Source organism: Diachasmimorpha longicaudata, chromosome 3 (genome assembly GCF_034640455.1).
Source record: "Diachasmimorpha longicaudata isolate KC_UGA_2023 chromosome 3, iyDiaLong2, whole genome shotgun sequence".
NCBI lineage: Eukaryota > Metazoa > Arthropoda > Insecta > Hymenoptera > Braconidae > Diachasmimorpha > Diachasmimorpha longicaudata.
This window is the reverse complement of record NC_087227.1, coordinates 10172396-10194310: the sequence shown is the minus strand read 5'-3', so window position 1 is coordinate 10194310 and position 21915 is coordinate 10172396. Positions and strand designations below refer to the sequence as shown.

Below are 21915 nucleotides of genomic sequence, written 5' to 3'. Positions count from 1 at the left end.
GTGACTGATGTAATCCGCAGACAGTCTAGGAAATATTTTCGAGTTTGAATTTATAGATTTTTTATTGGAATGTCGTTTAAAACCTCATCTCTACTTTGGAAAAACGATTTTCATGGAAATATCCCTCCAATCGGAACCTCTCTGCAAACCGTAAAAAATGAAGGGCTACATATTACAGATCGTAAACGAGGAATTTTCCTGTATGAGGATATCTGTCAAAACATTGTCCATTGCAAAAAAATGAGCAAATCAACAAATCGTTTGGATGGGGAAATAAGTGGAAGAGTGATAACACTCTTCAGTGCTTTTCCCACTGCTCATCGCAAAAATCGCGGCGAATAATGAATCATTGGATACTCAATGTTACGCAGAGAGAACATCTCCACGTGCCCCGACCACGGGTTCCTGACGCGTCATAACAACCGGCGCGCCTAGAGATTTTCTCTCACGCAACGTCGGTCCCAGGAGTGCGAATATGAGATGAGAAAAAGAACTCGTTTACTGATGGGTTAAAACTCCAAACAGGTAATTTTTCAGCGCACCTCCCCATTGTCCCCTTCGGAGAAGGCCCACATGCCGGGCCCTCAGCGCCCACGACATACGTAAAAAAAATTGCCCATTGGCAGAAAAAACCCATCGTCAAGTCATCTGCCATGTAATCGTAACGCCCCATCACAAAAATATCCCAGTCGCAAAAACAAAGTTCTATCGGAAGTCTGTTCAGTGGGAGGGAGTTACTAAAACTAGCGCATCTACTAAAGGGTTGAGACCCCCAAGAGACGATTTTTCTGCACACCTCCCCCTCCTGCCCTTCCTGGAAGGCTCACATGTGAACCCTGTCCTTCCTCCAGCGGCCGAGACATCGGTTAAAGAATCTGGCGATCGCCAAAAAATCGCCAAATCATGTGAATTGCAATTGCAATTCTTCTCCAGACCTTTAACAATTTGCCATCTCTCATTGCGAAAATTTTCCAATCATTAAAAAAATAGTGGATGAAATTCTCTCGATATACTATCACTACTGCAAAAGCTATGCAAAAACCGCTCACCCATTCGCCTCTGTTGAATTCGCACGCGCGTCCGCGAGGAGAAACCCGAACGGCTGCCTCCACGTGCTGCGAATAGCCGGGGTCTCGGTCGCCCCAAATTGTAGGTCGTCGTCGTCATTGCGTGGAGACTCCGGCGCGCCTCCGCTGGGAAACTATTGACTCGCGTCGTCCACGGGAGAATTATTTATTCATCCCTAGACCCATTATTGGATCACAGCCACCTGCAGATCCCTTACATTTTGCGAATAACACCTGAAACAATTTTTTTTGCAAAAATTCAATTTGAATTTTGCGGGAAAATGATTTTAATGGCAATCGCTAGGGGTCTGAATTTTCTCGCAATGGTTTTCGCATTCGTTTTGTGGAAGACGCGAGAGACGAGGTGGGGGAACCACGCGCAAGGTGAAGAGCAATGGAGGGGGGAGAGGGCAATGGTGGGGAGAGATTGAACGAAGTGACTTCGTTGATGATCGGGTGTAATCGTACGGTACGAGTAGGAGGTAAACATTGCAGAGTGTTGGATTGGTCATTCAAAGGCGGGTCCTTTGGTTTTCCTTGTTTTGGATCGTACGGCCTCACGTCAGTGAAATTAGTGAGCGCAATGAGACAACATCTGTCCGAGAAAGTGGATTGACGTATAATTTATTTTTGTGATAAATCTTCGATTGGATTAATCTGAGAAGTAACAATTTTGAGGAATTAAGTGGTACTTTGACGCAGAACAATTTTATTGAACTATCCGACAATTTATCGTTTTTTCAATAGTCATTGTTGAGTGAGGTTGTGGTAATTTAATGTCAATGCGACGGAATCTTCAGACGCAAACATAATTCGTCGAGTGAAGTATTGAGGTAAGAACGTGTGAAATTTTAATTTGATTTAATGAATAATTTAAGTAGCTTAAAGAATTTAAAAAAAAATTCTTTCTCGTAGATTTTCTTTTCTCGTTTCCGAGGATGGAATATATTCATTAGTTAGTGGAGACTCGACGGCCGAGTCTAATTAAGGGGACAAATAATTAGAAGTTGTCGTGGCACATCCGTTGACACTCTATTCGAATATTTGATTGATGCTAATACCGACGCTTCAATAACAAACAAGCGTCGATATAATTTTTCATCAACAACTAAGACAAAATAGAGATTCTCTCCTTTCGTTCTCCTTCTTCATTTTACTTGTGAATGATTTTTTTTATCGACATCAACCAAACGCCAAAATGAAGGTCTTTAACGATCGAAAGAGTGATTCACACAGTGATTAGACATTACAATCATTATATATAAATATAATAATTGATCGACATTTGGGTCGCCCTAAAACGAGAAAGAAAGGTCGGTTTTTCATTCAGTAAAAAAATGAGCGGAAAAAAAATATTTGTTTACAATTGACAAATCATTTTCGAAGCCTCTTAGGGGCTGGGAGCGTCATAAAAAAATCTAATAAAATGCGCATTGAGCATTTGCGCAGTCCGAAAATTCCCCTCGGCATTAGGACCCCTAGCTAAATTCACCCGTGCGATCGATAATATTTTCAGGGCAGGCGCGCAGCGCCCAAATCTCTCCTTCAAAACATGTTAAAAAAAAATATTCCCCTTCCCTCTTCGCCAATCATCCGAAAAAATCTCCCCCCCCTTCGCACATTCATAAACACTTTCAATGAATCTTCCTCTATTACACGCTAGTACCTCTTGTACTACTTGTGATGTAACTCGACGTCCTTACCGCGCTACGAGTTGCACGAGGTCGGTGATCGCTATAAAAAAATGTGGCGAATACACGTGGAGGTAGTTGCACAGGGTTTTCACCAGAATGGAGGCCCGACATTTTGCAATTTTGCACAGAATACAACCGCCAACCCCCAGTATCAGCCTCTTGCGAATATCCCACGTGTAAGTCCTCTCCCCCTCGCAATTACAACCCCCTTTCCAACGCCACTTTTATCGCTCATCGTACGTTAATAAAGTTGCGACTCGCTCAACTCGTACGTACTGAAGCCACCAACGTCATATCAACACATTTTTTTTTCCTCGCAAAAAGTTCTTTACGAGATGAAACGATTTCGCTTATCAAAAGTTTTTATGACATTAATAAAACGAGAGTGGGAGTTATGAGGCGGATGAAAATGATTTGCAAATTATTGGCTGTTAGAGTTGGCTATTTTCTTGAAAATTTCGCCCTCGAAGCGGAAGTTACGTGGCATTTCGGGAAATTGAAGAGGAAACGTCAGATTATCTTCCAATTATGTACTGAGAGGGTCATTCTTTCGGTAAATTTTCTCAATTTTTAAAAATTTAATTAATGAGCCATTGACAAGATGCCAAAGGGTTTCCAGCACGTCACACTGGTAATTCCTAATTTTTTTGTCCATAGCAGTAATAGAAAAATCAATAAAACGTCAGCCTAGTGTGGCTTTACACTATCAACCCCTCACTCGTCTATTCGATATTGAAACGGACAATCGTTAGATAGCACACGCCAAATTTAGCTGCCCTTGAAGCTACTCGTTTTAAATATATTGCCATAAGATGATACCAGTAACTGTTTATCGGAAATTTATCAAGCTAGCATTCGTAGTCGGTCGATGTGCGCGACAATTTCTAGTATCTAGGAAACATATTCTGACATTTCCCGCTAGACCTAGTCATTAGGTAAATAGATTATTAATCGGCGGTGTCTCGGAAACGAGTGGAAAATATCAAGAGGCCACTTGTTCATTTTGGGATCGTCTATGCCATTGTAAAAATTACCGTACTATTATAGATCACCTTCCCTGAACCTTTTCCAAAGGTCTTGCATTACCATTTGCAAATCAATCGCGTACACGTTTCACTGGGTCATTATATTTCTTGCCTATTTGGACGATTACCACCGCTACTAGTTTTCCCGATATTTGCCGACTAATCGGTACTCTATTGCTTTAATTAAAAGCCAATGAGCCCACATTATTTGGCAAATATCAATATGGACTACGTGCTGAAATACGGGTACGTTCTACAAGAAGTGTGATCTCGTAAGAGGAATCTAACGCGCATAGTTCTAGTTCATTGATCCCATTGTGTCTGTTCATCCCTCAAAACCTATTCACATGAATAGTTTCATCGTCACTGGTGACAATTAACCCCTAACGTACGGTAGCCGTCTGTTCCCGAGTCTGCTGGAGCTTAATATAATTTATATTCAATAACATCTGGATAAAAAATTCTGAAATTTTTTAATCATAAAATTTTATCGCGAGGAATTTCAATAGAACAATAGAAGTCCCTAACAAAAATGATCTTTCTGTTCCAGAATCCACGAAGATGGTTGGCTACTACCATCCCGACTCAATAAGTCAGCCTCGTCATCCGCACGTGATGCCGGACGTTGTTCCGAAGCAAGATCCCCTGAAATCTCTAGTATGTTCACCAGACCTCACAATCTTTCCATCCTCGACCTTAACCCGCCTAACTCCAGCCCCCCAGCCATCACCCGAGAAGCCCTATCAGTGTCTCATCTGCCAAAAGACATTCGACCAGAAGAACCTCTACCAGACTCACCTCCGTTCACACGGTAAAGACGGTGAGGATCCTTACCGCTGTAATATATGCTCCAAGACTTTTGCAGTCCCAGCCCGTTTGACCCGGCATTATCGCACCCACACGGGTGAAAAGCCCTATCAGTGCGAGTACTGCAACAAGTCCTTTTCGGTTAAGGAAAACCTAAGTGTCCACCGCAGAATTCACACGAAGGAACGCCCTTACAAGTGTGATGTATGCAGTCGTGCATTCGAACATTCTGGCAAACTTCACAGACACATGAGGATACACACGGGTGAGCGTCCTCACAAATGTTCGATATGCTCCAAGACCTTCATCCAGTCTGGCCAGCTCGTAATCCACATGCGCACACACACAGGAGAAAAGCCGTATGTCTGCGAGGCATGCGGCAAGGGCTTCACCTGCTCAAAACAGCTCAAAGTCCACACACGAACCCACACAGGTGAAAAACCATACACCTGTGACATCTGTAACAAATCATTTGGTTACAATCATGTCTTGAAGCTCCATCAGGTAGCTCATTATGGACAGAAAGTCTACAAATGTACACTTTGCTGTCAAACATTTAATTCGAAGAAGACAATGGAGGCGCATATCAAAACTCATGCAGACTCAACAACATCACCCAGGGATTCACCGATTGAGCCGGTTATTGAGATATCGCAGAGCATCAATGGAATCAATATAAACTCTAATCATTCGGAGCACTCGAGTAGCTCAGATGGAAGTGTTATCAGCAGCAGCAGCAGTGACAAAGAGAACAGCAAGACTGAGGAGGTGAGGGAGCTTTACGAGACTGGAGATAGGGAGTTTCCGTATTATTTGTATCCGAGGGAGCAGAGCCAGGGGATGTATGGGCAGGGACAGGGAGTCAATCCTGCATTATTGGCGGCTGCCGCTGCTGCGGCTGCTGCTGAAGACAAGGTATTCGGCGCGCAGGATGTGCCAACTGCACCGGTTTACATGTATCAGGATGCTGGGTGTGGCTATGAGCAGGGATATGCGCTGCAGGTTAATGAGGAGTGTCAGGGAACACTGATGAATTTGGCTGGTAATGATGCCAGGAGGAGGGTGGAGGCTGCTCTGGAGGCAGTGGAGGTCGAGAGGAGGGAATTTGGAGGGATTATGATGAAGCAGCAGATACTGACACCGCCTAGCAGCAATCCGGTATCACCAGCACCGTCTCCTGATCCACTGGATCTGGCTGTACCTGCTAGGGAGACACTCATCTTGCCACCGAGGAAGAGGTCAAAGATGATTCTGGAGAGCATGGAGAGTGAGAGGTGTGAGAATGCTGCACAGAGACATAGCTCGGTTATTCAGTTTGCTAGGGCGTCTTAGTGGGATGGGGTGAGGACGAGGGGAGAATGTGCAGGGAGAAAGTGATCGGGATGAGTGAGATCTTTGGGGTGGAGTCGGGAGTCGTTTACCGAAGAGGTATTCTGGCTTTTTTCGACTGTTGAAAGTATTCCATTCAGAATTTGACGATTATCTTGACAATGATGGGGTTCAACTGAAAATATTGCAGGACTTTTTTTGTGGCTCAGTAAATGCGGCATAAAAAAGTTCTGTGAAGTTGGAGTTTAAGTCGAATGTTGATTTTTCAATTGTTAATCTGAAAAAATATCAGAAAGGTGTGGGAAAGGGCGGAGACATTGAAGGGTTTTTTTTATTGCTGATGAAGAGGGGAAGGAAAAGGACCTTCGATGCCGTTCTCTGAATTTTTGAGAGATTAGAAGCGAGAAAGATCGTCTCCGTCATTTTTCCTCTGAGAAATAATTTTCCCTGCACAAAAATTAATGTTAAGAAAAGCGTGCCGAATATTAATGAACAAAAACAATCCTAAAAGAGCACGTGAATTCGAAATCTAGAGATCGTAAAGTTTTTGAGAGTTATTTATTAAAAGTCCCGATATTGGGACAAGCGTTTGAATCGTGTCGTTTCGTGTACGTGTGTAATCGTCCCTTAATCTCATTATTATTTTATCAATTCAATTTTATAATTCGGTTATCTCAAGTCGCAAAATTCACGAATAAGAGAAAAAAAAACAAGAAGTAAAAATGAAAAAAATTACAAATCCCGTTTTTAAAAATTTACCCAAAAGAATTTATTATTTATGAAGAAAAAGAAAATGTCAAACATTTATCATTTTCTCGATTGTTTAATATTATTATTTTTTTTAATATTATTTTTTATTTGTTATTCATTAAAAACGTCGTGGCTAGACTAAAAAAGCACCAAACAATTGATATCTCTGTGATAAGAACTCCGTACTACCAGAGTATTGAGGGTAGCTGAGCCCACTGCCAGTACAAGCGTATAATTATTATTAAAATTTCTCCTCATCGACCTATTAATTATTTTCCTTATTTCCATTATTACGATTTAAATCATTTTCAATGTCTCAACGTTGTCTGACAATTGCAGACTTATCAGACTGATATTTACGTGTACAACCATAAAAAAAACAATCATCGAAAAATCATTTTTCACAACAGATAAACAAAACATTTCTCAAGAAACATCACGCCACGCAGTGCCTGAACTGTTTCCTCAAAATGTTATTTTCATTCATTAAAATTGTATTTTTCATTCGTTTAGTTTCAACATTATTTTTCCTTCATAGTATATGAAACGAGGTTTTCCAAAAATTCTCAGGACAGCCCCTACATGGGGCATCATAGATACATATTGTAGATGATTAATAGTTTCGTTTTAAAGTTTGATGAAGTGGAAGAGCCGTGGGGGTGGATTATATCGATAGAAAGGTAATTTTTTGATTGGAATAGAGGTGAATTCATCCCCAAAACTGAGTGAAAGTCACAGCATCAATAAAAATTGGAGATTAATCTCCATTTTTATAGAAAATTCTCAAAAAAAAATGATGAATAAAAACCATTGTTAACAAAATACATCGTTTATTCTTATCATGCTTAACGAAAAATTATTCCCGCACTGAACAGTCTTAATAAAAGGACATGAAGGACGCAACGAAAAATCAGGAAAAATGGCTAATGAGCACAATTCAGGAATTTATGGAGCCCAGGGTCAAAAGGACTGCTGAAGACTCGACCAGTTGATCCTCCACCTTCACTGTCGCAGCATCATTTGACCCTGGACTTTAAACGTCCTCACAAAATGATTTGACCCTCAACTCTGAATATCCTCAATACCCATTGGACCTCAATTCTAAATGTGTTTACTAGCCATTTGACTCTCAATTCTAAACGTTTTCCAAACGATTTAAACCTCAGCTCCAAAGATGTTTACGAATGATGACGCCCTCACAATCATTTGGCCTTTACTCTGAACGTCCTCGAGGGTCGATTGACCCTCAAGGAAAAAGAAAAAAATTCCCTGAACTTTGGAACAATTTTTTATTGGGATGAATTCACGATAGTCCAGTATATTTCCCCCATCATCGAAATAATTTCCCTTCATCAAGCTGATAAATGAAAAAATAGTGCCAGCACCGGTTATCGAAAGCACCAGTCGCCGTGTCATAATCCCATGCATTGAAATCACTATTTCATGCACCAGTGTTGCCTTAAACCTCTGGGCTCATTACAATATATACCTCGTGCTTATCGTCCGGCTGGCAATTAACGAAAATTTCATATTTTTAAATGTTTCTGACGAACATAATCGAGTATAATCATTCGCTCGTTACATTCTCAAGTATGTGTACAAAGACTGGCAATAGAGTGTGTGCGATTAAAGAATATTATATTGTAGTTAAAATTCGAGGCTGATGTAATGGTTAGAGGGCACACCCTGTCTTTACTATTGATTGATTAATTAATTGATAAAATGAAGAAATTGATTGAGTTTAACTAGAAGAGAAAATTTGGAGTGCGAAATATATATTTACGTGCGGTGTTCGATTTTGCTAATGTTAAGAAATATATCTCAAAACATAATTAATATATTTCGCGATTAATTGATAATTGAGTAGTGAAAGGATAGACAACGGCGATGAACCTCAAAATTGGAGACTTTCCATTGCCATTAACTCGGAAACGAGTCGACTTAGAAAAAAATGTCACAGGAGCAGTTTTATGGAGAATCAAATTATCTTTCAACAAGGTCTCAACACATTTATCTCTAAACCGCCTCCTTATCGAGATAAACTCAAATTTCAAATCTATAATCAACAAATCCACTTCTGAATTAATCCCAGATCTCGCCCATTTGATTAATAAAATGATAAAATAAAATTGAATAATTATTAGTGCCAGTCTGATCGAATAAAAAGAATACGGAACCGCCTGCCATTACAAGCATATATCTTAAATTAAGTAATTAAGATAATTATGAGATAAAAATGGAGAAAAAAAATTATTAAAGCGAAGTTTTCTGCCGAATGACTCTTGTTGTGAGTGTGTGCATTGTATATATTGATTACATTATTTATGAATTAACATTGAAGCATGTTACATTCTCATACTCAAACGAATTGCCCGAAAATCGATAGTGAAACAATCGCACGGTGAAAAGAATTTCCATTACATAATATGGAATTGAAATGAACAAAAAAAAAACGTACTAGTTAATCATAAATGCGTAACCTAATGATTTTAGGGTTTTAATTCAATATCTATCATCCTGTATTGTCATGATCGTGTGTTGTTACGTTGTTTTAAGTTTCTCACTGTCTTTTTCATTTCGCATTAGTTCTTTTGTACATAATGACGAAAATCAATGAAATTTATATATTTAGGTGTAAGAGGTTGTCTGTTGGATTACATAATTTATGGTATAATTGATTTATTGTGGTAATTATTTCATTTTGTGAATGAAAAATACATGCACCTCGACGAACGAGAGAATTTAAGGAAGATTAAACTTTTTAATTACGAGAAATATCATTTGTTTTCATTTATACCTTTGAGATGTCTCGAAGAGTTACTCTAAGTATAATGAATCTCCTGCCCATCCTTTGGTCACGAGTCACTGACTCAATGGATTTCAATGGTATTTATACTATTACATCGTTTGGTCTTCAATCGGCTTTGGGTGTAAGTTATTCGCTGTAGAAATTTCTAGTTAACTCAAAAGCTGCCTGGGAAATTCTGTAGTACTTCTGCGTTGTCCCGAACCCTTCAATTCAAATGATTACAACACTCCCATTCGGAAGCGAGAAAATTAAGAATGTCAAGTATTATTGAACGTATCGAATGACATCGGATAAGATCGCATCGGCACTGGAAAAAGAAAATGGACATTTCCCCCATGCTGAGGATGACTATTAAATCGAGGCTATTGCCCTCGATGTCATAACCGAAAATTCCACAGGGCATTACGTGTGGCCCTGCAACCTGCCTCCGAAATCGATTCTCCACTTCCATTAATAGAAAAGGGCCAGTGACCACTAAAACCTGTGATTCATGCTTATGGCTATCTGTATACAGGTTTCTTTGACCATTCCTCCTCTCTCTTTATTGACCTGACGAGGGCCCGACTGTGGGGGCGTTGAACCCAGGGAAGGTGGGCCAATCCCCCGAATCTCGAGGACTTCGACTTTCCCTTTATTTGTCCCTCGACCGAACAGAGGAATAATAAAGGACAGAGGTAAAAATTTCCGTCCCTACACTCTGACCATTCTTCACGCTCAACTGCCTTTCCCTTCGATCCACCAGCAACGATGGGTCGTTGAACCCCCGAAAATATTTTGAAGAGACAGGAAAAGGAATTTTCCACCTGTTCTGTGGGAGCGCCAGGGAAATCCCTGGTCTAGTCGGCATTTAAAAGGTTCATTTGGCATTTCAAGGTGTTCCGAAGCAATAATCTATCTTCAGAATAATTTTTTTCTTTGCGGTTCGTCCTATCCATCGCGAAAATATTTTTTGTATTGTAAAATTTTGTTGCATACGATTGTTTTTTTTTATAAAATAAGGTATCTTCACACGAGAACCCGAATTATCCGTAAATTCCACACTCTCAGGATTATAAACCACTTAGTTATTTGAATTATGTTATCATCCATGTTTGTAAATTTATATATTCAAGGGAGAACATTTTATTTATCAATTTTTTTCATGAAAAAAGAGCCAACATGTAGTGGTCTCATTGGATATCCAGAATAATTTTCCATTGCACTCGTTAGGACGTTAGATATTATTTTTTTGGTGACCAACGTTTTTTATTCTAAGAATCCAGGGTTCTTGATTGTAATACCTAACGGCACCTGATCCCAGCACCATAGTTGTGCATTTTATTGTTATTTTATTCGATAAACGTGCTCTGGGGAGTTTACATGCTAACAACACTCCCTTTGTACGGGGGGAAGCTGGTATAAGAACCGGGTTACAAATTATAGAATACCAGATGGATACAAGACACAAGTAAAAGCAATATAAAACTGAAATAAAAAACAGACTCGAGTCCCTAGAAAAGATCAACAGCACTTGGGCTGAAACGGAACTTCTTTGTCTCTATGAATTTTAAGAATTCTCTTTTCTCCTACAATTACTTATTTTTATCCACAAAAGTCTTTTATCGACTCGATGATTGAATGGTTGAGTCAATGAAGTAATTTCATAAATAAAAAATAGTAATTCAAGGAGCAACCACAATTTTGTAAATCTATCCAAGGGCAGGGGTTCCGTTATCCCTTAAACAAAATAATTGTGACTCTCGGTGCACGTGAAATAGCAGACAATTCTGAGAATGTTTAGTACCGGGGTAAAATGGGTAGATAGATGCGTTGAATTTCAAACAAGAAATTTCCCCATGTATTGATCAAGCCCAACTGCGCGATCCTGCCGCCCTTACTACCCCAGATAATTCGATTTTATTCGTTTCTTACATCAGGGACGTGACGTAAAGGGGAAGAAAGGAAAAACATAGTGGAGGAAATGCTTCAGCCCTTCTTTTCCCCTTCCCGTTTTCTTTATCATGTATTGTCGACCCAGCAACCCACATAGGGCCATTCAACACCCGAAAAAAAAAAGAATAGATAGGCTGGGAAGGGAGATTCGTAAGGAGAAAAACTCGGAAGGAAATTCGTTGCTGCGTGCATGGACCACGCCTTCTGTATTGCCTGGCCTCGTTTTTACGCAACTCCCTTTGGCATTTTCACCCTCCTGACCGAGGGGTTCCTACGATTAATGGATTCGTAGGAGCTAGATGGGGGAGAATCTGGGGTAGCACCCCAAACGCCGCAACTCAACGATTCTTGAGGATTCTTGATGGAGGATGCAGAAGATACTGCGTAGAATTTTTTCTTTTATCGATTTCTGGGGGGAGCGTTTTAGGAGGTATTTTCTTTGTTTGGGTGCGGGCAAAACGGTTGATAAATAAATTCTTGGGAGTTTGAGGGAGACTTCATTTTTCCTTCTGCTTCTAAACGAATGCTTTGTGGCCCTAAGGAATTTGGGGATATCCCAGTACTTGGCTATTGTGTTGGCAGTGCAATAATGCATATGTTATTTAACAAATTACCCAGGAAAATTATCTCATGGGGAGTACAGTCAACTGTCGAAATGTGTTTGGGAGAAAGAAAATCTCCCATCACACCCTGCAACAATGACCGTTGCATGATCATTCCAGAGTACTGGTGTTCCGAAAACTTATGGAAATTTGTCCAACGCATCATGAATATAAATATCCAATCGGGCTAGATAATCTCTACTTATAATTAACCGACTTCTTCGCACATGATTCAGAAAAATGTTAAATGTATCGATGATAGTCCAAACTCACCACAATATCTGCAAATAATTCAGATCGGTCGTTTAATGAGAGCTGTAGAAGTTTCCTGGATGATGCTTTTGTCTCTTGTTAAGGTGTTGATGAGCGTCCTTTTTATAACGAGTTTTTCTTTTGATGATTGGAAGCCAATTCTTCGTGGAACTGAGTTGTTGGACATATTGCACTGTTGCCTGTTTCTTCTTCTTTGATTTTTGCTACCAGAGACTGTGTCATCTTGTTGTATTACAATGATTGAACTGATTAACAATTGTTTAAACTTTGCAAATCTGAACGCGACTCTCAATATTCGTTCGTTACAAAACGTTTAACCGGTAATGTGGACGGTAGTGCCCTCATCCCGCTGTCCACAAAAAATATTACTGTACAAGATGGTGTCTTACCTACAGACACAAAGAACTCTCCTCTAACATGTTCAGCCTGAGTCGCTCGACTTACCATAGTGAGGTTACCCTGTCGGTAAAATCAGTATCCTGGAGATGTTTGTCAATGGAATTCTCCTTAAAAATATCTTCTACATTTTTTGGGACGTCCATAAGGCCTCCACGACTCCAGCCACATCCCAAATAAATTCCAAGCTTGCAATGGGGGACTTGACATCGTTTTTCGCAAATTGAAGTCGATAATGAAGACACCCCTGTCAATTCCTTAGTCGCGGAGCAAAACTCGAACCACAGCAGAGCCCGCCATTGCTGTGAACGTCGCAAAACACTGCTAAACAGTCAGAAATCCCCCAGTCATTAAGGAATGCTGAATCCCCAGTTCCTCGACAGCCAAAACTCCTCGCAACATCATCAACAGCACTGAACCTTAAAAATGTCGAATCCAGAATCGAAGATAGTCCTAACCCAGCGCACTCGCACCGAGCTATTCACATATCACTACGAGTGGAATATCAAGGACTTCAGCAGTCGACCGGAGCTGCCAGGTCAGTGTATAAAGTCCTCAGTATTTCTCCTTTGTGCAACGACCGGCGCGAAGTGGTACTTGAGGTTCTACCCAAACGGGACACGACGGAATGAACCGAACTTTACATCGATGAGAGTGTGCCTCAAATCGGATGAACATTATGAGATTTACATGAAGGTAGAAGTTTCAGTCCTATCTATTCACCAGGAGAAGAACTGCTCGACCACTTGGGTTCACAAGTATGTGTCTGGTCGTCCTTTTGGCCCGACTCGATTCTTCCACAAAAATTGCTTGACGGCTGGTGAACGTGAGAAATATCTGCCCGATGACACTCTGACTCTCCTGTGTCAGTTGACGATCATCGGGGCTGATGGTTCATCCATTTACGATAAACCCAAGTTCAATGAAGTGGAGAACTGCCTGGGGACTGACATGGGGAAGCTGCTGACGGAGGAGGCCAAATTCAGGGACATCACCTTTGACTTGGCTGGGGAGATGATTCATGCTCATAGAGCTGTCTTGTCTGCTCGCAGCGTCGTCTTCGAGACCATGTTCAAGTATTATGGGACTGTTGTTCCTATCAATGATATCGAACCTGAGGTCTTCAAAGCCATGATCACTTATCTTTATACTGATACTGTACCCAAGCTCAAGGAGGCGGCAGGTAAGTAGAGATCGCTGGTAGGGATTTGTTGACTTCTCCCTTATCATTTTTGAATGATAGAATCAACTAACATCCAAGATGACTAAATAGACTCTCCGTGAATAGGTCCTCTGCTGGAAGTTGCTGAGAGGTTTGGTCTCGACAGCCTCAAAGCTATGTGTGAACCCATTCTCTTCGACACAGTCACCACTGGCAACTGCACTGATATTCTCGTGACTGCGGAGTTGTTCAGAGCAGTACAATTGAAGAAATGTGTCATTGAGTTTATGACGAGAAATTTCAAGGAAGTGGTCAAGTCTCCTGGATACAAAATACTGGAAAAACAGCATGCAGGTTTGCTGACTGAAATTATTCTGGCGATGGAACCGAAGTTGAAGAAGCTGAAGACCTAGAGATGATGGGGTTTGAATTTTGTTTTTAGTGAGAGTGTCTTCCGATGTTGGTTAAGAACTGGTATTGAGGATTAATTGTTTTGTAAGGATGTTGAAATCATTGAGGGACTCTCGATGCCTTTAAAAATTTATTTGTCGTTCATGAAATCTGAGTTTGGTGTTCAGTTGAGGTCATTAATTGCCCCTAAACAATATTTTGACATTCCTTCCTAAAATTATTCGATAATAACGAGAGTCCTATGTCTCTCTATTCGTCAAGAATTTCAGGATTTCATATTAAATACGTTAGATCTCTAGTCTCAACAAAGTACTTTGTCCTTAAATTTATTTAGAGAGTCAAGATTGTCAGTATCGTAAGAACATTTGTCATTCCAAAAAGTATAAACATTTGTGTACAACGAGATTTAAAAAGCAAAGGAATGTACAGTACAGAAATAACTGCAGTGATCAGTACAAAAAGAAAATATTTTTCTCAATGCTATATTGTTATTCATTAATCCCCCCCCCCCACACTATCTCAACAGACGTAGGAACCGCCATCAATTTGGGCGGAAAAAAATCTTTCGTAATTTTCCTTCATCTTATCGATAAAATCACTCCCTCCATTAGACTTGACCACTAGCGCCTCCTTAACCTCACCGCGAAGCCAAGAACTACCGGTGAGAATGCCTCCGGATTACAAATGGCTGCTACACAAGCTATTGCCCACGAGTAAATACGTTCTTTCGTGATTTCACGTATAAACCGCTGTACAAATCAAGCACACCTAATCAAACATCGAATCAATTTCGGAATTTCGTGGTGTGAACAATTCAGTATCATCATCACCAGTTTTCTATTAATCTTCACAAATATATTAAATTATGAAGGACTCGCAGGTAACATTGTCTGATCAAAGACTGGACTCCTGATTGGAGTCTGGAATCTTTTATGACCCTTGAGTACGAGTGTTCAAAATACTCAGTGAGACCACGTGCGGAAGTTTGAAGTATATTTGAGTGAGTTGCAGCTAGTGATTTTACATTGTTGTGAGAATAATTAAGGGGCTGGATGTCGGTGACCTTTGCACAACGCGGCCGGCCGCCACCGAGCCCAGCACAGATACAAAAGGTAACTTTTTGAGTGAAATACCATTTAATGTTCAATTATTTGCTCGTGTTTGTTCCACCCACTGATTATTGTAAGAATTAGAACTTTTTTATTTTTCTTTTAAGTCAGTAATTGATACAGAGCCAGTTTGGGAAGTAGAGGTCTAGTTGCTGGGCAAAATAGTTTAAATAATTTTCCCATATTATGATATACCTCAGATATTTCTTGCCTTATATTATGAAATTTATTTATTTTTTTCAGATGTTAGATGAGAATTGTCACTTGATTCAGACGATCCAGGACTTCCAAAACAAAGGGAAACCCCAGGAGTGCATTCAGTATCAGCAGATTTTACACAGAAACCTTGTGTATTTGGCGTCCATTGCTGATGCAAATCAGAACATTCAAGCTCTGCTGCCGGTAGTTGAAGTTTCTATCCAATTTTGAATCTTTGACAATTTTTTACAATGAGATTAGTTCTTCTTTTTATTCGAAATTCATGATAAGCTATTTTTTGGGGGGATTACAGCCACCCCTGGGGATGCCGCCAATTGCTAATGGGCCCCAGCACCCGATGATGGGGCCCCAAGGGCCTCCGGCGTTAGGGGGAGCGCCTCCCAATGCACCTGGGCCAGGTGGTGATATGCCACCGAATGCCCAGCAGCCATTGCCAATGTCAGGGTTTCCACAGGGGCAGCCTATGGGTCAACCCGGGTATAGAGGGCCTGTGATGCCTGGCCAGGGACCCGCTATGAATCGTAAGGGACCCGCTATAATCGTAATTTAAAAATGTGATCAGATTAAATTAATTCTCCGAATCCTCTGAACTTGTTCTTTGCTCAGGAGTGAATCCAGGCCCTGGACCTCAACAATTCCGTGGAGGGCCTCAAGGTTACCCCCAGCAGCCAGGTCAGCAAGGCTACCCAGCTTCCTATGGTACTCAGAATCCCTCCGGGAATTACCAGGGTCCCCAGGGGCCCTCCTACGGACCAAACCAGCCAGCTCAGTTCGCGCCCTCTAACCCCCCTCAACAACAGGGCTACCCAGCCGGCTCCCAACAGAACTACGGGCCCCCAACAACTGTCAACAGCTACGGAGGTCAACCGGGGGCATATCCTCCACCCGGAGGTCCCCAACCACAAGGAAACTACGGGCCTCCTCCTCCGAGTCAGCAGGGCTACTCACCAGCCACCTCAACACAACAGAATTTCTCCCAAAACGCTCAACAGCCACCTCAGCAACAACCCGGCCAGTATGGCAGCCCGAGTCCTCAACCAAACTATCAACCCCCCAATCAGACACCGGCACAGAGTGCCTACGGATCCAATCCCTCTCCTGGGAACTACCCTCCACCCCCTCAAGGCAATCAACCCTATCCTAACAATGTTCCACCTCAGAACTATCCGCCACCAGCCACATCAAATAACGTTGCTCAACCATCGCAGCCTGGGCCCCCTCAGCAGTCCTCAGGGCCTCCCCAGCCCAACTACTCGAGTCAACCGAGTCCTGGTGGTCCTCCCACCCCCTACGGTCCCACGTCAACGTCTCCACCATTCAGTACCACCTCTGTATCCGGAGCAAACACGTATCCCCAGAGCAGCCAACCCACGAGTACACCATCAGCATCTACCCAGACGTATCCCAGTAGTGGGCCTCCACCAGCGACATCTCAGGCAGGGAGTTACGTGCCCCCCATGCCCACACCTTCAGGATATCCTGTTCATCAGCCTTCTCATTTGCCATCTCATCAGCCCCATCAACCTCCTCATCAAGGGGGCCCTCACGGGCCTTCTCACCAAGGACCCCCGCATCAGGGGCCTCATCAGCCACCTCATGGCCCTCATCAAGGACCTCATCAGATTCCTCACCAGCCTGGACCCACACAACCTGGACCCCCATCGTCACAGCCTTCCTCGCAACCGCCGCAGGGTCAACCTCCTCAGCAGTCACAGGGTCAGGGCCCGGGGCAGAGTCAACCTCCACCTTCACAACCACCTCAGCAGCAGCAGAGTCAACAGACTGGGCCACCGCACCAGCAATCCCCCAGCCCTGGCCCTGGAAACTTCCCACCGACTTCAGGTGGTCCTCCGTCGCAGGGACCTCCGAGTAACGCAGGGCCACCGGCCCCAGGACAGCCTCCAGGCGGGTATGGACCCCCTCAATCCCATCCGGCTACGACGCAGACTTATGTGCCCCCTGGACCCGGGGGACAACCTCCGCAGGGATATCCTCCTCATCCTCCTGGCCAAGGGGGACAGCCGCATTACGGGCATCCTCAGTATCCTCCCCAGAATTATCCACCCCATCCAGGCCCACCGGGAGGACAGGGATATCCGCAGTATCCTCCGAGGGGACCTCCGGGACACATGCCACCACCCCCTGGACCACAGGGCCCACCACCCAATCAGTATGGGGGGTATGGGTATCAGCAACCGCCACAGTGAAAGAAACGATTTTTTAATGCTTGGATGTAATGTCTTTTCTAACTTTTTTGTGATTCGGAATGATTTGTGAAGATCCGGGTTTGTACTATAGGATTAACTGATTGTGGATTACTACTGTCGATTTATCATTAAAAATTCTGTCTCAAAGCTCATAGTTATTGAATATTTATTGTGTAATCCTACCCCTGAACTGCAAATTTTCTACAAGCTCATCAGAGTCATTAGTTTTAGCTATCGCATCAGCAGCTTCATTAATTCTTACAGCAATCACTTCATTGGTCTCATAATAACTCTCATGAGATCCTTCGTTAGCGAGGTGTCTATCAATTATGTTAGACGATTTACTCACCAACGGGAAATAGAATATTCAGAATGTGTTCATCTAATGTGGAAATATCTTTCAACTATTATGGGATGGTCTATCCGCTTCAAAAATATCTGTATATTTATAAAACTTTGATAATATACCTTTTTTATATTGAACTCATAATTTCAATACATTTTCGTATGCAGCTTACCAAATGCTATATTGCCTCCAGAAGCTCCAATACCTACGGAAAATTTTTCGAAAATATTTGACGGCCATCTACCGGCAAATAGTTTATCGACAGTATAGTTGAGTTCGAATTATGACGGAATTATAATTCAAAGAAAGGAAGCACAGTCGTGATTGAAACATTGAGAGTATTTGGCTTTTTGCTTGATGATTAACGAATAGCTCCCGAAAAAAATTGTAGGCTTGTGATGCAACTATTGCATTTATAGTCAACTGATGCAAAAATTTCCTAGTCGCCCTTCAATTTCAAAATATTTTCCGAGAATTGAAGGAAACGTTCAGTCGACTTGGACCGGATGATCATTTCGACATAGAATTTTTATTAAATAATTAAATGGGATGGTCTATCCGCTTCAAAAATTAACTGAAATAAGTTATACTTCACTAACCTATCCGATTTACGAAAATTGGATATGAGAATCATACCTCGTAAGATTGCCGCGCTTCATGTGTAATTATAGGATAACAAAGAATTTTTGACCAACGAGAAAACCATGAAAAAAGTCGTACGCCACCTATTGGTGAGTAACTCACAGCAAAAATCAGATGTGTTAGATTAGTCGCTTACAACGGGAATCAAATAACAGAATGATGAAAATTGATTTACACAATTCATACTGATTACTCTTTTAGTTAATTCATTCAAGTAGTATAATCGCCACTCAAATTGTGAATATGCTTCATTATTGTAGTAAAGTTTGTATATTAAAGGCCGAAATAAATTCTAAACAAAGTTTGAGGGTGGACTGGGTTGGTAATCGTCTGCACGACTTATAATAATTAACTTAGTTCTTAAATAATACACCCACTTTTATGAGAAATCAATTATTCAGTTGGAAGATAAAGGAGCAATTGAGGATAATTACTTTTTCAACTTTTTTGTAAGAGAAGTATTTTTCAATTATTTCATGGGATGGTCTATCCGCTTCAAAAATTATCAAATTGTTATACATATTTTCCACATCGAATGTGTAATTTACACTTCGAGTTGCAGCATGTTTATACGTTATCCCGAAGTATGTTCAGCTGCGAGAAACCATTTGAATTACTCGTAAGCCATCTAACGGTCGAAAAAGTTACAAACAAAATTACATTACAAAATCCCATCGAAGTTTCCATACAAATTCCACGTAACTTTTCTTGATATTTCATGGAAGCTCAATTAAGATTTGTGTAGTATCTTCAAATTATCGCATATCGTTTATTGTATTTAAGTTCCTGAAATAGATAATCACTTTTAAAACTCATCCTTACTGCGCACTCCCTCATTCGCTTCAGTCGAGAATTTGTGAGCATGACATGGACATCCATTTTCCACCTGCCCGACTTCTTCCATTCCTTCCAATACTGAAATTGTACTTTTCACTCTTTCACTCCACATCTGCAAGAAATATTGCGTTGTTAGGGGGCGATGATGTCCAACAACATGTCTAAATTTCCTCAAACGGATAAATTTTTCCCCTAAATACCTGCAAGAGCGATACATGATAACAGAAAACATGATGAGGTAAGGCAACCTCCCGCATCAGGGCTCGTCCAGCCTTAGCGATTTGTCGCATTCTGCTGTCATTATCCTTCGCCCAATGAATTTTTTCTACCAGATCAGATAGATCGGTCTTAATCGGTACAAAATGCTCCCCAGGAATTAAACGATCATAAAAATACTCGTAGTACTTGGACTCCTGTTTAAAAACCACAGAATCACCGGCGAGGAGATACGGGAGGCGATAGGCTGCGACTGTTCCATCAATATTCAGCTGGTACTTGTACTATTCGAGATAAAAAAATATCTATGACAAAGTGAGAGAGAAATAGAGCAGGAAAATATTCCATATCACCACTGTTACTCCTCGATACTCACATCAAAAAAATTGAAAAAGGATATGGGCCGCTGACCTGGCCCATATTTTGCTACCTCATCTCTAAAGAAGAAAAAATTGGTGATCGAGACATTGAACAGATCCGGATGTTCTCTCGATATATCAATGAGTTTCAATCGTTCCCGACGAGAGTCTCGTCCTCTCCAAAACATTTTCTCGATCTTTCCATTCCATGGGGTTTTAATATTACCTTGAACAGATAACATGTCAAGCATGACCCTAAAAAATTGAATGCATCAATCCCATTTGATTCTATCCTAGACAAATAGGTCAAAGCGGAGAGAAATACACGATCTACCTCCCCATGTTTTCTAAGGACGACTCAGTGATATCGTATGTTGGGAGAATAATATCTTTGGTGTCGTTGGAACCACACCATGAGAATATTGGGTACAACGGTCCTCCCTCCTGTACCAGTGGCCAATCTCCCAAATTCATGAAGAATTCCGTGTCGGGTAGGACGACTTTTCTCGTTAATGATAACAAAATAGAATCAGAAAATACTTTAAAGCCTACATGTTCTCCGTAGCATCTCCTAAAAATCTAAAAAAATATAAAACTGAGGAAAAACTATCAAATGAATTTTCCAGATGACGGGCAGAAATTACATACCCTATTGTTCTTTATCACATAGTGACAGAGACTGACGCTGTGGGGTTTTGCGTAGTTTTTTATCAATTGCGTTCTGATGTTACTGAAATTTAGTTGGGGGAAATCCTTCAAGTCATTTAATATTTGAGAGTAGTTTGATGAACACTGGTATTTTTCTAACCAATCGGGCACTGAAAGAGTTGGGCACACACATTCTTCCTCATAAATAGGACCTATAATGATTTAAGGGCATTGGTAATCAATTCAATTAGAGTGAGATTTCAAATGAATCTCAATAAATTTCTTCTAACATATTTTAACATACGAGTCATGAATACCTTTTTCATAAATCGATCCCTTCGGAATTGTGCGATTATTGACTGTAACGTCGATACGAAAATCGTAGCAGGTTTGATACAATCTATAACGAACTATGTAGCTCCCATCTTTAGAGTTCAGGGTTTGTATCCACACTCTGCATGTATGACCATTTGAGTTTGTGCTTCTAATAGTTACCCTGATATCAGCCTTCTCAACACCTTCAGTAACACTGAAAGATGAATACTGTAAATTCCCTAAGTTCATTGCATTTTTTATACGATTTCATTTACTTGTTTCCATTGACGTCCACTAGTTGCAGAAAAAAGTAACGACTTCGCATTACTATTTCCGGAGACAAACCAGGACCCCATAGAATTGTTCTCGATGGATCAATCTCATATTTATCACTTGATGCAATTGTAGCCAGGTTGAGTATCAACATGAGGGCTACTATGGCACTGTACATCATCCTCTCCATTTGTCATGGATTTACTTATTTTATTGAACAGTCTATAATTGAAAGATACTAATTATTATGAAGTAATCAGTCTGCCAGTTATTGTCATCAACCAGCAGGGAAAACCAGTTGCAAAGAGCTCCTAACAATGATGTTTACACTGCTGACAATTTCAACTAACCGTTTACATTTTGAGGTTAACCGGCAATGCATCATTTGAAATGCGCACCGGAAATGATCAATTGCATGAATTTCCATGAGAAGAAATTCATGGTAACATCATGCAGCATTGATATAACATAATTAGAATTTCAATAA

At 41.1% G+C, this 21915-nt stretch overlaps 4 protein-coding genes across 4 annotated transcripts; 3 read left to right on the top strand and 1 right to left on the bottom strand.

The window, feature by feature from the left end:
- Positions 1 to 1545: 1545 nt before the first annotated feature.
- On the top strand, positions 1546 to 9447 carry LOC135160490 (Krueppel homolog 1-like). The gene is made up of 2 exons (XM_064117080.1): positions 1546 to 1900; positions 4337 to 9447. The coding sequence occupies exon 2, from the start codon at positions 4348 to 4350 to the stop codon at positions 5923 to 5925; it is 1578 nt and encodes a 525-aa protein (XP_063973150.1). The 5' UTR covers positions 1546 to 1900; positions 4337 to 4347; the 3' UTR covers positions 5926 to 9447.
- Positions 9448 to 12970: 3523 nt separating this feature from the next.
- Positions 12971 to 14735, top strand: LOC135160466 (speckle-type POZ protein-like). Its single transcript, XM_064117029.1, has 2 exons — positions 12971 to 13867; positions 13973 to 14735. Exons 1-2 carry the CDS (start codon positions 13111 to 13113, stop codon positions 14257 to 14259), a joined length of 1044 nt encoding a protein of 347 aa, XP_063973099.1. The 5' UTR covers positions 12971 to 13110; the 3' UTR covers positions 14260 to 14735.
- A 186-nt stretch (positions 14736 to 14921) lies between these two features.
- On the top strand, positions 14922 to 17946 carry LOC135160461 (basic proline-rich protein-like). Its single transcript, XM_064117014.1, has 4 exons — positions 14922 to 15369; positions 15610 to 15768; positions 15878 to 16106; positions 16192 to 17946. The coding sequence occupies exons 1-4, from the start codon at positions 15310 to 15312 to the stop codon at positions 17790 to 17792; spliced, it is 2049 nt and encodes a 682-aa protein (XP_063973084.1). The 5' UTR covers positions 14922 to 15309; the 3' UTR covers positions 17793 to 17946.
- Positions 17942 to 21915, bottom strand: LOC135160464 (protein O-glucosyltransferase 2-like). The gene is made up of 8 exons (XM_064117024.1): positions 21779 to 21915; positions 21431 to 21650; positions 21158 to 21369; positions 20841 to 21052; positions 20527 to 20771; positions 20210 to 20447; positions 19818 to 20117; positions 17942 to 19729 (listed from the first exon to the last, which is right to left on the bottom strand). The coding sequence occupies exons 2-8, from the start codon at positions 21616 to 21618 to the stop codon at positions 19586 to 19588; spliced, it is 1539 nt and encodes a 512-aa protein (XP_063973094.1). The 5' UTR covers positions 21619 to 21650; positions 21779 to 21915; the 3' UTR covers positions 17942 to 19585.

Excerpts from the sequence above, each read along its gene's own strand:
- LOC135160490 (XM_064117080.1), top strand. The coding sequence starts at position 4,348 with ATGGTTGGCTACTACCATCCCGACTCAATAAGTCAGCCTCGTCATCCG.
- LOC135160466 (XM_064117029.1), top strand. The coding sequence starts at position 13,111 with ATGTCGAATCCAGAATCGAAGATAGTCCTAACCCAGCGCACTCGCACC. Across the intron at positions 13,868-13,972 it reads CAAGCTCAAGGAGGCGGCAG|GTCCTCTGCTGGAAGTTGCT; the intron begins GTAAGTAGAGAT and ends CTCCGTGAATAG.
- LOC135160461 (XM_064117014.1), top strand. The coding sequence starts at position 15,310 with ATGTCGGTGACCTTTGCACAACGCGGCCGGCCGCCACCGAGCCCAGCA. Across the intron at positions 15,370-15,609 it reads GCCCAGCACAGATACAAAAG|ATGTTAGATGAGAATTGTCA; the intron begins GTAACTTTTTGA and ends TATTTTTTTCAG. Across the intron at positions 15,769-15,877 it reads ACATTCAAGCTCTGCTGCCG|CCACCCCTGGGGATGCCGCC; the intron begins GTAGTTGAAGTT and ends GGGGGATTACAG.
- LOC135160464 (XM_064117024.1), bottom strand. The coding sequence starts at position 21,618 with ATGGAGAGGATGATGTACAGTGCCATAGTAGCCCTCATGTTGATACTC. Across the intron at positions 20,448-20,526 it reads TCCTTAGAAAACATGGGGAG|GGTCATGCTTGACATGTTAT; the intron begins GTAGATCGTGTA and ends TCAATTTTTTAG. Across the intron at positions 19,730-19,817 it reads ATCATGTATCGCTCTTGCAG|ATGTGGAGTGAAAGAGTGAA; the intron begins GTATTTAGGGGA and ends TATTTCTTGCAG.